Here is a 17181-nt window from a genome sequence, read left to right as displayed (position 1 = left end):
ATCAATGTCGCCATGGCAACCATTGTGACATCATAATGAGGGGCGGGGCTTGATACGCACACACTGTTTCCCCAGTATGCAGATAGGGGCATTATGACATCATGATGAGGGGCGGGGCTTGACGCGCACACACTATTTCCCCAGTATGTAGATAGGGGCAAAATTGTTTGGTGAATTGGAACGCGCGGGTTTAAAATTTCGCCTCGCAACATAGCTTAGGACGCTCTTGGGGTCCAGACGTGCGACTGTGCCAAATTTTGTGGCTGTAGCTGAGACGGTGCGGATGCCTATCCCGGACATACACACATACATACACACATACATACAGTCATGGCCAAAAGTATTGACACCCCTGCAATTCTGTCAGATAATATTCAGTTTCTTCCTGAAAATGATTGCAAACACAAATTCTTTGGTATTATTATCTTCATTTAATTTGTCTTAAATGAAAAAACACAAAAGAGAATGAAGCAAAAAGCAAAACATTGATCATTTCACACAAAACTCCAAAAATGGGCCGGACAAAAGTATTGGCACCCTCAGCCTAATACTTGGTTGCACAACCTTTAGCCAAAATAACTGCGACCAACCGCTTCCGGTAACCATCAATGAGATTCTTACAATGCTCTGCTGGAATTTTAGTCCATTCTTCTTTGGCAAACTGCTCCAGGTCCCTGATATTTGAAGGGTGCCTTCTCCAAACTGCCATTTTTAGATCTCTCCACAGGTGTTCTATGGGATTCAGGTCTGGACTCATTGCTGGCCACCTTAGATGTCTCCAGTGCTTTCTCTCAAACCATTTTCTAGTGCTTTTTGAAGTGTGTTTTGGGTCATTGTCCTGCTGGAAGACCCATGACCTCTGAGGGAGACCCAGCTTTCTCACACTGGGCCCTACATTATGCTGCAAAATTTGTTGGTAGTCTTCAGACTTCATAATGCCATGCACACGGTCAAGCAGTCCAGTGCCAGAGGCAGCAAAGCAACCCCAAAACATCAGGGAACCTCCGCCATATTTGACTGTAGGGACCGTGTACTTTTCTTTGAATGCCTATTTTTTCTCCTGTAAACTCTATGTTGATGCTTTTGAACTAAAAGCTTTACTTTTGTCTCATCTGACCAGAGAACATTCTTCCAAAATGTTTTAGGCTTTTTCAGGTAAGTTTTGGCAAACTCCAGCCTGGCTTTTTTATGTCTCGGGGTAAGAAGTGGAGTCTTCCTGGGTCTCCTACCATACAGTCCCTTTTCATTCAGACGCCGATGGATTGTACGGGTTGACACCGTTGTACCCTCGGACTGCAGGGCAGCTTGAACTTGTTTGGATGTTAGTGGAGGTTCTTTATCCAACATCCGCACAATCTTGCGTTGAAATCTCTTGTCAATTTTTCTTTTCCGGCCACATCTAGGGAGGTTAGCCACAGTGCCATGGGCTTTAAACTTCTTGATGACACTGTGCACGGTAGACACAGGAACATTCAGGTCTTTGGAGATGGACTTGTAGCCTTGAAATTGCTCATGCTTCCTCACAATTTGGTTTCTCAAGTCCTCAGACAGTTCTTTGGTCTTCTTTCTTTTCTCCATGCTCAATGTGGTACACACAAGGACACAGGACAGAGGTTGAGTCAACTTTAATCCATGTCAACTGGCTGCAAGTGTGATTTAGTTATTGCCAACACCTGTTAGGTGCCACAGGTAAGTTACAGGTGCTGTTAATTACACAAATTAGAGAAGCATCACATGATTTTTCAAACAGTGCCAATACTTTTGTCCACCCTCTTTGTTATGTTTGGTGTGGAATTATATCCAATTTGGCTTTAGGACAATTCTTTTTGTGTTTTTTCATTTAAGACAAATTAAATGAAGATGGACAGCAGATGGAAATTATTGGCAATTATCAAGACACCCTCAATAAAAGAGTGGTTCTACAGGTGGGGACCACAGAGCACATCTCAGTAGCAATGCTTTCTGGCTGATGTTTTGGTCACTTTTGAATGTTGGTTGTGCTTTCACACTCGTGGTAGCATGAGACGGACTCTACAACCCACACAAGTGGCTCAGGTAGTTTAGCTCATCCAGGATGACACACCAATGCAAGCTGTGGCAAGAAGGTTTGCTGTGTCTGTCAGCGTAGTGTCCAGAGGCTGGAGGCGCTACCAGGAGACAGGCCAGTACACCAGGAGATGCGGAGGGGGCCGTAGGAGGGCAACAACCCAGCAGCGGGACCACTACCTCTGCCTTTGTGCAAGGATGAACAGGAGGAGCACTGCCAGAGCCCTGCAAAATGACCTCCAGCAGGCCACAAATGTGCATGTGTCTGCACAAACATTTAGAAACCGACTCCATGAGGATGGTCTGAGTGCCCGACATCCACAGATGGGAGTTGTGCTCACAGCCCAACACCGTGCAGGACACTTGGCATTTGCCACAAAACACCAGGATTGGCAAATTTGCCACTGGCGCCCTGTGCTCTTCACAGATGAAAGCAGGTTCACACTGAGTACATGTGACAGACGTGACAGAGTCTGGAGACGCCGTGGAGAGCGATCTGCTCCCTGCAACATTCTTCAGCATGACCGGTTTGGCAGTGGGTCAGTAATGGTGTGGGGTGGCATTTCTTTGGAGGGCCGCACAGTGTTGGGCTGTGAGCACAACCCCCATCTGTGGACGTCAGGCACTCAGAACATCCTCATGGAGTCGGTTCCTAACCGTTTGTGCAGACACATGCACATTTGTGGCCTGCTGGAGGTCATTTTGCAGGGCTCTGGCAGTGCTCCTCCTGTTCCTCCTTGCACAAAGGCTGAGATAGCGGTCCTGCGGCTGGGTTGTTGCCCTCTTACGGCCCCCTCCTGGTCTCCTGGAAGCTCCTCCAGCCTCTGGACACTACTCTGACAGACACAGCAAACCTTCTTGTCACAGCTCGCTATGATGTGCATTCCTGGATGAGCTGCACTACCTGAGCCACTTGTGTGGGTTGTAGAGTCCGTCTCATGCTACCACGAGTGTGAAAGCACAACCAACATTCAAAAGTGACCAAAACATCAGCCAGAAAGCATTGGTACTGAGATGTGGTCTGTGGTCCCCACCTGCAGAATCACTCCTTTATTGAGGGTGTCTTGATAATTGCCAATAATTTCCATCTGTTGTCTATTCCATTTGCACAACAGCATGTGAAATTGATTGTCAATGAGTGTTGCTTCCTAAGTGGACAGTTTGATTTCACAGAAGTTTGATTTACTTGGAGTTATATTCTGTTTTTTAAGTGTTCCCTTTATTTTTTTTTTAGCAGTGTGTGTACATATATATATATATATATTCTATCTTTTCTTTTCTTACCTGTCAGTGTGATTTTACTGTAGCCGCATATGAATTACCGGCTTTTCATCTATCTATCTATCTATCTATCTATCTATCTATCTATCTATCTATCTATCTATCATAAATATATATATGTGTGTGTGTCACTGACATGTATATCTGTGTATTCTATGTGTAGATATCTATTCTATATATTCTATTCTAACCTGTCAGTGTGATTTTACTGTAGCCGCATATGAATTGCCGGCTTTTCAAAGGACACCGGTGCGTAAAAATTGGATAGCACTCGCATGGTGCGAGTGCTGTGCGTTTTTTCTCACATCCATTGACTTGCGTTGGTGAGTCTCGCACAAGATACGCAGCAATATGCAGCATGTTGCGATTTTTGTTTCTCAGTCCAATTTCAGCTGAGAAAAAAATCACAGATGAGATGTCACCTATTGAATAACATTGGTACGAGTGCAATCCGATTTTTTTTATCGGATTGCACTCGTTCTTTTTTCTCGCAAATGGGTACGTACCCGAAGAGCTTCTCTTGTAACATGCAAGAAATCAACTCAAATGAAAATCACGTCCGCATTTCTTTTGTAGGATGGATGCTGGAGCTGCTTTGATGATGTTCATCTCCTCCCTGAGGATGCAGTATCTGTCTTTATGCACAGTTCACAGTCTCTTTATGAATCATTACAAGCAAAACTGCCCCAAATCACTTTACAGGATGGATCTCAGGTCGGGAAGAACTTACATTGAATCCTTTTATCTTATGACTGTTTCTTTGGAGATAATCTCCGTGGCTAATCTTTCGGAGGCCTGGTACAATCCTTCCTTGTGCTGTTTTACATATGCCTGACATATGAGTATGGCGGGCTTTCTTTTCCCTACAATCTAGGATCACTAGATGCTTTTCTAGCTTTGTTTCCGGTAGATGATAGTAAATTCTAGTTTATGAAACATTGTTTCCCTGCACGAGTTGCAATGAAGCGACCTGTTCTTATATGTGGCACATGTCGTGTCTATGGAAAGCAGAGGGAAATAATGCGGCAATATTTGTCTTCCTAAAATCGAAACAATTATGTAATCTCATCCTGTCCTGTCACTGGGATTGTGGCGGTCAGTTCAGTAGGAAAATCTGCTAGCACCATCTAGTGGTCAGTTTTGTACTTGTTCGCTTCAATTAATTCCAGTTAAAAATTGTAATTATTCTTTATTCTAAAAAAAATGGATAAGCATAAGATATATAGAGGAAATATACTTGTGTTTTTTTATTAATTGATTATTTGTATGTGTATAGGATTCTTTCTAAAGTCGTGATGTCATAAAATCATGCATATTTTTAAGCTATATTTTATTTTCATGATGTCACAATAATGTCTTTGTGTGTGTTTATAGGCTAAGAGCTTTGATAATATTGTGTTTGTTTTCACAGCCTGCCCTCCCCTCTAGTCATGTCACAGTGGTCTCTGTGTATTTAGAGGCTGCAGCATATTCTGATGATGTCATAATAATCGTCTATGTAATGTCTGCACTATATAATGAAGATATTACAGTAATAGGGCTGATTTACTAATCATATTTTTACACAGAGCAAAGTTAGGCTAGATAGTTGGAAAATGTGACAAGTGAATCACAATGGCTCAGGCTATATGATGATTTTAGAGAATCTTTAGAAAAATATTAAAATTCAAGAGTGGTTGAAACCTTTTACTGGCTAACTGAAAAGATGGTAGCCATTTTAATATTTTTCAATCTATTCTATAACTTGGTACAAAGATATGTTTTTTGTGTAATTTTAGGCTAGTTTCACTCTAGCGTTACAGGGCGCAGCGCACGGCCACCGCTAAGCTCTGCCCCTGGCCGCGCCCCCTACGGTCAGCTCCTCCTCTGATCGCATGATGCTGCATGGGATCAGCGTACCCTATATTTAGCGTTGGGTACGCTGGTCATGTGTTGGCACACTTTTGCCAGTGCATCCGCCCGTTTGGCGCTGGGCCAACGTGCGCCAAACGCACTGTGTTGCATTTTTGTGCGCTTGGGGCAGCGCCAAAAACGGCAGATGTGCCGGCAAAAGTGTGCCAGCGCATGACCAGCATACCCAACGCTAAATATAAGGTACGCTGATCGCATGCAGCGTCAAGCGATCAGAGGAGGAGCTGACTGGAGGGGACGCAGAGCTTCGCGGTAGCCGTGCGCTGCACCCTGTAACGCTAGCTTGAAACTAGCCTTAGACATGCTTGTCTACATCTTATCTATCCCAATGCATTATAGGAGTGCAGCTAAATTGTTAAAGGTGTTATCTGGGATTTATTTTACACTAAAGGTACTGTCACACTTAGCAATGCACCAGCGATCCCGACCAGCGATATGACCCGGTCACGATCGCTGCTGCATCGCTAAGTGGTCGCTAGTGAGCTGCCAAACAGGCAGATCTCACCAGCGACATAGCAGCGGTCGGAGGTCGCTACTTACGTGTCAGACGAGGCGATCCTGACGTCCTCCTGCCCACGTCCACGAGTCGCTCGTCGGCGCCACAGGAAGCCCAGCACGAAGCTGACGACGAGAAATGGCCCAGGACGTTCTCGTGCGATCAGCGATAATCAGCGGGGGAGCCGGTCGGAGGTAAGTATCACACATAGCGATATCGCTAGCAACATCGCTGCTACATCACAAAAAACAGTGACGTTATAGCGATATTGCTAGCGATATCGCTTAGTGTGACATGCCCTTAAGAGTGTGAAGGATGACACTGGAGAGATCACACATCCAACGGCTGCCACTAATATGTGAAGAACTGCACCTCGCATCCCCACCTGACGACACTAATACGACAAGGGGTCACGCAGTTCTGTCTCTCTACAATTCACCAATGTGACGTTCTGCTCCCCCTGGGGATACTTAGGTCAACTTGGCACACTTTACACAGACACCCCCTGTCCACACAGGCACAGGGAAGGACGGGGGGTGAGAGAGGGTGGCCCACACAGCCGCTGGAGTGGCAAAACACTCACTCACAACCCTGACAGGGTGAAAGACCTCTTTCATTAGCACCAGTCAAACAGAGCGTTGCCAACCCAGTAGGTCGGCAACCAGTTCCTTGTTAGCTATAAGCCCGGTCCATTAATGGGATTATATTGGGCCAGAAACCAACCTCGGTAGCATGTGACATTAAACCGAGAACACAGACGTGTGGATTCGTGGATCAAGATAAAACAGCAGCCTGAGGATAAATTAGATATTTAATCACATTAAGGACACACTAGACAAAACACTATATACCTAATTGATCTACAAGTACATATGAAATGGTCAGATATGCAAATGCAGGTGGTAGTATAAAAAGTATATGCAGATGAAACATATGTCGGTTACCGGCTTCATGTTATACATAGGAGGTGTGAAGTGCCAGATGTTTCTGATTTCTTCCAACACGATGCATGTCGTGATCCCCCTTAGAGGCTAACAAAGGGCCACACAGACTTACACGAGCACTTAACCCTTTGGTCGGTCACTCCCTTTTCGACCCCCAGGATAGTCCTAGTCCCCCTCCCTTGGGCTTCTAAAACTCCTAAACCTATGATGGATCATAACTTCTCTACGGAAGGTTACATGGCAGCGGTTTTGGCTCCATCGGATCCGGCCAGGCCCTCATTACTCACAAGTCCAAACATTGCTTGCTATGTGACTTCCACAATCTGTTCTGCAGATCTCCCCACCCTGGGATGCTGGAACAGATTGAGACCCCAGCAGGCATTTGGCCCATTCCTGAGATCTCAAAAATATAACTTTTTTATGGCTAGGACATAGGGTAACTCCATAATGGCCTTATGAAATTATGGCTCCCATTTGACTGGGGAATTTGATTGAAGCAGTTAAAAGCTTGGACTCCCAGCAGGATTTCATTCTGCCAGGAAGGTCTTGGTACCAGCTAGGCTGCTGTAGATGTGAGCTTTTTCATTTGGAGCTGTTGAAGCTGGACCATCTGCTGAGTCAGATGTACTGTTGAAGCTTCACACAGATATGATAAAGTCAATTGGTGTGAGATTATATCCCCCATATTCTTCCAAAGGGCTTAAGAGCTAACAGGCAGGTAGTTGCTAACTACCAGACCACTCCCACAGGCTTCAGCTGTCATCATATCGACAGAGTAACTGCTTCTCTTCTGCTCTGCTCTGTTGACGGGGCTTGACTGCCAATTTCATGCTTATCGACAGCCAGCTCCCTGCAGCCAGCTGTCAATTAGTATGATGCCGGCAGTCACACCCTGTTAACAGAGCCCGCAAGAGGACAAACTGCTCTGTTGAAATGAAGTAACAGAATCGCCAGCAGCAGCGGTCAGTGACGGCTCTGAGCCGGCGCTGGGTAGAACAGGAAGGTAGTTACCAACAATCTGCTTTAAATAAAAAAAAAAGTCCTGGAAAGTATTTGTCAGAGTGCTCCATTATTGTCTACAAGAGACCTGCTGATAGAATCCTCTGACTTATCTTAGCAAGAAGAAAGGTTTGGCACAAATTGGACATGTTGGATCCTTATGCCCCTCGACATCATCTGTTGGGGTAAAATCTGGAGATTGTCAGCAGAGACTACTGATATCAGTGTGTTCGGACATTAGTTTTTAGTAGGGATTTTAAAGTTGAACGCTCTCTTAAAACCGGGGTCTTATCACCTTAATGTTTGTTACTAATAAAGATTAAGGTCCGGCATGACTAGTGTTGTGCCATGTTTTTGCAAGTCATAGATCAAATGAAAAATAAATTACATGTTCCTTGTGTGTTTTAACAGATTGACGTACAACCCACTTGCAGCATATTTGTCACCGTCTCAAAATCTGGATTCCAGAATCTTCCAAAGGACATGTTGGCGATCTTTAGAGCAGTTTCTTTTGTTTTTCCTGATCACACAATACTTCTCAAGGCCAAACTTACCAGCCTTGGCTTCAAAGGACCAAAGGCCCTCGCCAAAAGACTTCAGCTCACCTCAGATCTGCTCAAGGAACAACTGTTAGTCTTCTGGGCTCTACATGTATCCTGCAATATTTTTAAGTCATGGTTTACATTGGGCATTATAGGTGCATCTTTAATCACAGTAGCCATTTGGTCTCTTTGGGTGAATTGGAAAATATTAATTTGCAAAAGTGTGCAATTTTGGAAACTACTGTAAGTTAGAAAAGTAAAGGGAGTTTGGTGATGATGAATTATTTTGACCACAAAAGGAAGCCCATCATTTTTAAACTACCCAGTGTGATTCAAAATGACTTAATCAGGAGTTTTTTAAATTATATAATTTTACAGTGAATAAACAATCTATATTTAGCTAATAGTTCCATGAAGAACAGTGAGGAAAAAATGCTCCCAAGCCATGATCCTATGGAGTATAAGGCTTTTAAAGTTACTGGGAGCATGTCATACAGTATCTGACTTTTAAATAATCACAACTTAGTATATTTCATAACAATTTTCTTTTAGTGATTTCCTATTTTTTCCAACAGACCAGAAGACTATCACTGTCATTTCAGTTTACGATCTATGCTAGAAGTCATATACCGAGCCATTCAACGTCGAGAGATGATAAAGATGATTAGTATGGAGAATGAGGGAGGAAGTGTCTCCCGATCAAGTAGTGTTATGTCATACCAACAGTTTACAGCATTTGCAACAAGTATGATATTTCCTGATGAATTTTATCTAAAGTTGCATAATATATTAACAATGATAAAAAGATTCAAATTATCCTTTTAGTAACTTATATATACCATACTAAAGTGTCATTATATCCCCCATATTATACAGGAGCGGGGGAGCAGAAAATCACAATAGGCTTACATGTGGTTATATAAGGAAGAAGTGTGTGTACGTGAAACGCGTCAATAAAAAAACGCATTAATTACAGTTCCTATTTTGGACTTCATTTCTACTCATCAACTGCATGGAAAATCCACAAATTTTCTCCTATACTCAATACATCCCCTCATACTGTTGGATAAAAGTAGTTTTGTAAAACAATTAAAGGGATAGTCTCAACTAAGCAAATTATGACCTGTCCAAAAGGTAGATGATAACTTGCTGATGTCTGGAGCTCCCACCATTATGACCACTACTACCTCAATTTTTGTCTCATCTGACCACAGCACCTTCTCCAAATCACTCACAGAATCATCCAGGTGTTCATGGCAAACTTCAGACAGGCCTGCACTTGTGCCTTCTTGAGCAGGGGGACCTTGCGGGACTTGCAGGATTTTAAACCTTTGCGGTGTAATGTGTTACCATAGGTTTTTTTGGTGACTGTGGTCCCAGCTGCCTTGAGATCATTAAGAAATTCCCCCATGTGGTTTTAGGCTGATCTATCACCATCCTCATGATCAAGGATAGTCCACGAGGTGCGATTTTTGCATGGTGCGACTGATCTGATTGACAGTCATTTTGTAATTCTTCCATTTTCTTACTATTGCACCAACAGTTGTCTCCTTCTCACCCAACATCTTACTTATGGTTTTGTAGCCCATTCCAGCTTTGTGCAGGTCTATGATCTTGTCCCTGACATCCTTAGAAAGCTCTTTGGTCTTGCCCATGTTGTAGAGGTTAGAGTTTGACTGTCTAATTGAGTCTTTGGACAGGAGTCTTTTATAAAGGTGACTATGTAAGACAGCTGTCTTTAATGCAGGTAACGAGTTGATTAGGAGCGTCTAACTGGTCTGTAAGATCCAGAACTCTTAATGGTTGGTAGGGGATCAAATACTTATTTCTCACTGCAAAATGCAAATAAATTTATATAATTTATACAATGCGATTTTCTGTATTTTATTTTTTATTTTCTATCTCTCAATGTAAAAAGTAACGTACCTTCCCGACCAATGACGCCTACTTAGGCGTCGTGAAAACCTGTGCCAATACAACCAGTGATGCCTACGTAGGCGTCATGGTATAAATCACGCTCCTGCGGGTAAAGGAACATTTGTGCTTCATCACAGGGGAGGTGGCTCAGCTCCCCCATGGCTGCGATCGCTCTGATTGGCAGTTTAACTTTCAACAGCCAATCAGAGCGATAATAATATTTCATTAATGAAATTCGATGAAATATTACAATCCAGCCATGGCCGATGCTGAAATATCATCGGCCATGGGTGGAGACAGTTATCTGACTTCCCCCCACCGCAATCTGCCCCCACCACCAACTGACGGCGGCGATCTGCCGCCGCCATCAGCATCTGCTCCCCCTCCCCTTCCCTCTGCTTCCCCGCCTTCCGATACTCCCCCTCCCCCTCGGTACCTTCTGAGGACCAGTGTCCCTTTGCTATCGGTCATGCGCGCCACCATCTTCCAAAATGGAGGGCGCATGCACAGTGCGACCGCCGATTCGGCCAGCAGATTCATTCATTCATCGCAGGTACATTTTGATCACTGTGATAGACCCTATCACAGTGATCAAAATTTAAAAAAGTAAATACCCCCCTTTATCACCCCCTTAGGTAGGGACAAATAGTTATGAGCACGTCACTTAGTTACCCGCTGTGTACCTTGGATACCTGCGTGCTCGTGTTGGACGCTGGTATCCAAGGTAAATATTGGGTAACTAAGTGCACGCGGCAGGACCCTGCAGAACGAAAAGAAAGAGGAAGTGTTGCAGGGGAATGGGTCCAACAAGAGCACAGGATCAGTTGACTTTACTTCTGTCACATAGCTCTCCGATATAAAAGGATGGAGTGACAAGGCGGGAAGGAGTTTGGCACGAATGAGTGAGACCAGCAGGTCGTGTGCTGAGAGGGACACAGCGGCTGAATCACTAGTTTGGGCCGACATATCACATGCCGGTGAACAGTACTCAGTCGACGACAGTTAAGACCCACAAGCCAGACTACACCTGTCAAGACCTGGAGCCTAGCCCTGCGCCGGTCAAGATCCGGGAGCCAGACTACACATGTCAAGACCTGGGGCCTAGCCCTGCACCAGTCGAGATCAGTGACACAGACTACGTCTGTTAAGACCAGAGGCCAAGTCCTCATCTGTCCTAGCCTGCCAAATGATAGTCGTAGGTCAAGTACTGAAAACTGAGCACGGATTCCAATCTGGAAATGGACGTTCACTGAGGTGACTGAGAGGCGCAAGTGAGCCATGTTGCTACATCCAACACTGATGTACGGTACAGGGGTCATTTGGGGGTGGTATAACAGATGGGTAGGGACTGGTCTGAGTACGTGAGGCATTGGGAGCATTGATTGTGGATCACCCCCAGGGCTGTGGGTTTACTCGGTACGGGCCGGTGTCTTAAAGAGAAGTGTCGCGTTGGCAGTGACCCGGTCCGTGGCCCTGGGTGTGTCATGCTCGCCATGTCTGTTATGTCCGCCATGTCTGTTTTGCCTCATGACCCTGGAGCGGTGTGCACGCGCATCTCATGTCTGCTATCCTGCTTGTTCCCTAGAGCAGTGTGCACACTCACCTCGTGTCTGCTGAGCTGCAAGATGCCTGCGTTTCTGCTTTGCCTTCTGCGTTCTTCTCGTCATGTTTAGAATCCCTGATCATGTGTCTTTCCTAGGATCCTGCACTGTCTGGTTCTGCAATCATCTCGTCATGTCTGAAACCTTGATCATGTGACGTTTCCTAAGATCCTGCACTGTCTGGTTCTGCAATCATCTCGTCATGTCTGAAACTCTGATCATGTGACCTTTCCTAGCATCCTGCACTGTCTGGTTCTGCAATCATCTCGTCATGTCTGAAACCTTGATCATGTGACATTTCCTAAGATCCTGCACTGTCTGGTTCTGTGATCATCTCGTCATGTCTGAAACCCTGATCATGTGATTGCGCTCTGTGATCCTGGAGCATCTGAACTAGGAAGTTCTCCCCTGGTCCTGACCCGGAAGAGGAGGTGCTATGCCCTATATTAGACCGCCCCTTCCTATGCTCAGGGCCTGAGTATTGTGTTGCTTCTCTGCATGGCTGTTTGGTCTGTGGGGTTGCTCCCTCTATTCTGTGCCCTTGTACTCTGCTATGTCGTGCGTCTCTGCACACGCTCCGTGCTCGTACTCCATCTCTTGTCCCGTGCCTTGTCTTATGTTTGTCGGTTGTGCCATGTTCGTCTTTGTCTTGCTTGGACTTGTAGTCCTTCTGTTATTCTCTGCCTTGCCTGTTTTCACTATGCCTTGTTTCGTACCTTGCCTTGCTCTGCCTTGTTCCTCCCTATGGTCTCAGTCTTTGCTTGCTCTGCCTCGCTCTCTCCTATGGTGCTCTGTAGTGCTCCCTGGCACACGCACCATCCCTCCTTTCTTTCCTTTCGTGCTCATTTCCATGTCTAGTCCCAAGGCTCTGCCTTGGCCCGGCTCTGGGCTTCGCCTACGCTCCGCTGCTAGACTCTTTCCTATTATGCTCTCTTGCACGTTTCTAGGCTAGTCCCAAGGTTCTCCCTTGGCCCGGCTCTGGGCTTCGGCCTACGCTCCGCTGCCAGCTCTGTTCTTGCTCTGACCGGATTCCGTGTTTCTGCCTATGCTTCCATTCCTGGTTCCGTACACCGCCTAAGCTCTGTCTTGTTTCTCGTCTTGTCTTCTCTTGCTCTGTTTCTTCGTGTGCCTTTTGCATGCACCTGGCCTTCCTAGCCTCCTGTTTGTGCCTCATCCGTGCCCGCCCTAGCCGTGCCTGCCTGCTTGTGCCTCAGCCGTGCTCATCGGTCAGTGACAGCTGTGTCGCCTGCCATGCCTCAGCCGGGTTCAGTGCCGCAGCCTGATCAGCTAGCCAGTGCCCCAGCTGTGCCCTCTGTGCTCCCTTGCACTTCACGCTGTTTCCGCACTGTGCTCTGCGTGCTCTCTAAAGCATGCGCAGGCCCTCGCCTGCCCATGGCATACCTCCCCGTGCTTCTGTAAAAGTACGCGCAGGCCTTGCCATGTCCCCTGTCTTGCCCTCTTGCACGCACAGGCCCTAACCCTGTCCTGGAACCCTGACCCTGGCGTGCCTCTCTGCACACGCGCAGGACTCTGCCTCGCCTGACCCTGGCGTGCCTCTTTGCACGCGCAGGACTCTGCTTTGCTACCTTGTGCCTTGGCGTGTCTCTACACACGCACTCTGTTTTACCTTGTGCTTTGGCGTGTCTCTACACACGCGCCCTGTCTCGTCTTGTGAACCCTGGTGTGTCCCCAACACACGCACCTAGCCTTGAACCCTGGCGTGTCCCCTACACACGCACCATGCCTGGATATCTGACGTGCCTCCTTGCCTGAACCCTGGTTTGCCTGCCGGATGCCCGGAACCTGCCGATCACTGCCAGACATCATAAGCTGGATGACTGCGGCCTGATGTCCGGAGCTGATGTCCGCAGCCTGATGCCTTGAACATGTTGATCGTTGCCAGCGGTCCGGAGTCCGATGCCATTGTGCCTTTACCTGTACCTAGGTGTGCCACCTGGCACGTACCATGCTATGGACCTTGGCGTGCCCACGCACACACTTTGCACGTTTTGCTTGTTCTCACGTTTTTACACTGAATGTGATCCTGAAGATCTTAATGAAGATACCTTGCACTTACCTCTTGTTTTGTCTTGTTTCCTGCCTGTCCCTGGTCGTCAGACACTCCCGTAGTGTCCTCCTGAGCCGGCCGTCTGGTCCCAGCAGTCGTGGTGGCTCACCCCCTTGGTCTTGCCCCTGACACTCCCTGTACAGGGGGTCGGTTCTCACTAGGTCAGCTCGCCCTAGGTGGGTGGGTGCCACGACCCAGAGGGTCCACTCTAAAAATGAAAATGGGCTCAGCAGAGGCTGAGTCCGTCACAGGGTGTCCATGTAAAATAGGTGGAATGAAGCTGAATAAAGTTTATATGTAGATAGTTCGTGACGCCACCTGTATCTGGTCAGAAAGGGAACCAGCGCTGCAGTGCAGATCCTCTGGGACAGATGGTGTGGTGCAGCAAAGATGTAATAGCTCTCCACAGGCAGAGCTGTAGTCCCAGGGCAGCAGTAGTAGATGCTAAGGTAGATTATGTGGTGTTAGGCACAGAGATGTAGCAGTGCTGAGTAGGTTGGCGCAGGAAGAAGGCAATGACACAGCTGAATGCAGTTCCGATACTTTACTCACGTTTCTGGCATAGACAGATGCCCGCTTCAGTGCCGTGTCCTCCAGGTCATGGGCTCAGCCCACTCCCAGGCAGATGGAATACACCCTTCCAGCACTCCCTTTCGAATGTGCCTTTTCTGAACGTCTCCTTTCTAGCGCTAATCTGAAGTACTTGTAGTTATGAATTACATTCAAGTTCCTCTTTCTTGCTGTTACTTATAACTCCACTCATATGACAGGCAGCTGTAGCCTGCTTCAGGGATTCCATACCATCCTGTCCCGGCTCACACACGTTGCTGCTGTGTCTTCGCGTCTTAGGTGGGAATAAAGTGGTCACAACTTCTATTCCTCCGGTTTCTGCTGTAGGATCGTTAGTATTACACACAGCCTCGGATACCGGCGCCCGGCCTTTGGCGCATCAAACTTAGGAAAGGGCTCTGCTGTAGCTCTGATCCCAGTTCTCTCTCCTCCTCACGTTCCGTACTTTTCTATCTCTCTTCCGAACAACTGATCCTTCCTTTTACTGTCTTTCCTTGCTAGCAGCTCCAGCTCACAGGAGGCTGCTGCATCTACGTCCTTTCCCTCCTTCCCCCAGTGGGGGAACTGACCTAACTTCCTGTCAGCTTTCCCCAATAATGTAATCTAAGCTCCACCCAGCACCCTTCATGAACCAAAGCAGCTGCCGTAAAGGGTGCTCTGCTGTTCTAAGGTGTCTGTGCTGGCTATAGGTGCTGGAGTCTGGTCAGGTGTTACCATCTTACCTGGGGAGTGGGATACTACACATTAGGAGGAGGTGCAGTACCTCTGTGGTGACTGAATCCTCAGGGGCGCCACAATTGATTTCTTGAAAAGGACTTGCGGCCTAGCAGGAAGAACCGGAGACCCCCGCTATGGCTTATTGTACAAAGGTGATCATTATAGTGGTACCTAGGACTTTGAACATTGCTCTTATAAGAAATGGGATATATGTAACGTAATGAAATCCCTCTGCAAGAGTTATAGTGCCTTGATAACAACTGTGAGATTACTGTATATTGAATCTTGTACTCTGGAATTACCATTATTTCTGAACTACTCTTTGTACAAATCACTCCTCTTCGATATTCACACCCAGAGAATAAATAGTTAAGTTGTTTGCCTTGTCTTGTCTGAGTGTTGCATCCCAGTAACACACTTACACCATGATATGGGGGACAAGTAGAGAAAAAAAAGTAACAATATTGATTGCCTATAATGCCAGGTAACAAGTGTCCACACATTCTGTATATGCCCTCGCTGGCCTCTCTGCTGATCCTACTCATTGACTGGACAGACCAGGCTTGCTTCAAATCTGTGCAACTATAAATCCTCAAGAAGTATTCTACAGTGACACTACCCCTCTAATGAGGATGCATTAGTATAATGTGATATTTGATTTACAGGGTGTTATTATGAGTTTCAGGTTTGTTTCAACCACAAATGCATTGATGTGTATTTAACATTATATTCATGAAATGTTTGATCTTGTTTTTGTCTAAATCAGGCCCAGTGCCTAGTTTAAAAACTGGCAACAGTGCCGACAGAAATAAGAAAGTCATCTCATCTAATCCTGCTCTTGCTGCTGCAAAGGAAAGTCATGCACTGATAGCCGATTCCCTTCAAGATGTCATTGGCCCGAGAATGAATGGTGATGTAAGTAGCAAAATGTCAAAATGATATTGGACCCTCTGAAACACTGTAACGTTTGGTCCCTGGAGGCTTCTCCCCAGCCCGATCCACTAGTCTGACACTTCTCTCCTTAATTGTGTCTAGGGATAGACTTGTCATTCTAGGGGGCAAGGAGAAGGATTGCACGAGTGATCCTAATTGTATCATCTGTAGCTGGCTTTTAAAAGAGTAACAATTCTTATGGAAATAAGATTTGTCATCCCCTGAGGAAGAAGTAGTTCTTACTTCGAAACGCGTTGAGAATAAATGGTTAATCTTTCACCATAATTGGAATCCTGTATTTTGTCAAGCAGCGCATGGAAGTCCATAAATTATTTCTATAAGAATTGTTATATCAGCTGTCACTTGTTTGACCTTTGGACGTGCAGCAGCTGACTACTAATCGTATATGCCTGATCTCTCCTACAATAGGTGAGTGGATTTCTTATATATTTTATTATTAACCCGGATAAGACCCTATTTGCGCTTTTTTGTTCCTATAGTGTATTGTATCAATTTTCAGAGTAAAGCATACGTGGCTACAATACCTAGGTCGGTCACTGATTCTTGTTGGTTTGGTCAGCATTAATAATGTTCCATTTAAGATTGTTACATCTAATGTTTTATTCCATTTGTAAAGAAAGTAATGACGTTTTTACTTTCTAATCTGTGTTAGAAAAATTATATCTAGTATCACACTTGCTCTCACTGAGACCTTCAATTTTCTTTTCCTTTAGTTTTTATAAAGTAAATTATGAAAAGGAATTTCAAAATGATTAGCTGGTTAATTCCATAATAGATTTTTTTATACTGGTTGATGCTTAAATGTCTTGTAGCAGAATTTCAGATACATGCCTACTTTTACACAGCTATATAGTTAAAAGGGTGACCGATCAAGGTAACCCCTTTTCCAACAGTAGACCCAGCTGCAAACCAAAGTTCTTCTGATATCACCAGTCCTCTTTCATCACTACTGAGATGCCCAAGATTTCTTCTACTTAGCTGTTTTTCTCTTGTAAGCGGCTAATTATGGTACCTGAAGAAATGCATCAGCAGGAATCATACAGTATCTAGATGCAATATAAAAATATTTAAAGGAGTATTCCCAAGTCATTTCTTGAGAAGGTGAGAGCAATGTAGTTTCCTTAGTTTACTTCCT

The 17181-nt window shown here is 45.6% G+C and overlaps 1 protein-coding gene across 1 annotated transcript in view; it reads left to right on the top strand.

Annotated features, from left to right (window-relative positions):
* LOC141100933 (uncharacterized) overlaps positions 1 to 17181 on the top strand; it is a 516918-nt gene that overhangs the window by 252200 nt on the left and 247537 nt on the right. The window contains exons 47-50 of the mRNA XM_073589707.1: positions 3904 to 4041; positions 8089 to 8306; positions 8795 to 8964; positions 15859 to 16007. Of these exons, the coding sequence (XP_073445808.1) occupies positions 3904 to 4041; positions 8089 to 8306; positions 8795 to 8964; positions 15859 to 16007 (675 nt within the window). The remainder of the gene's footprint in view (positions 1 to 3903; positions 4042 to 8088; positions 8307 to 8794; positions 8965 to 15858; positions 16008 to 17181) is intronic.

Source organism: Dendrobates tinctorius, unplaced genomic scaffold (genome assembly GCF_039654945.1).
Source record: "Dendrobates tinctorius isolate UK_male_01 unplaced genomic scaffold, ASM3965494v1 ptg000111l, whole genome shotgun sequence".
Taxonomy (NCBI): Eukaryota; Metazoa; Chordata; class Amphibia; order Anura; family Dendrobatidae; genus Dendrobates; species Dendrobates tinctorius.
The sequence above is the reverse complement of the archived record's forward strand: the minus strand, read 5'-3'. Positions and strand labels throughout refer to the sequence as shown.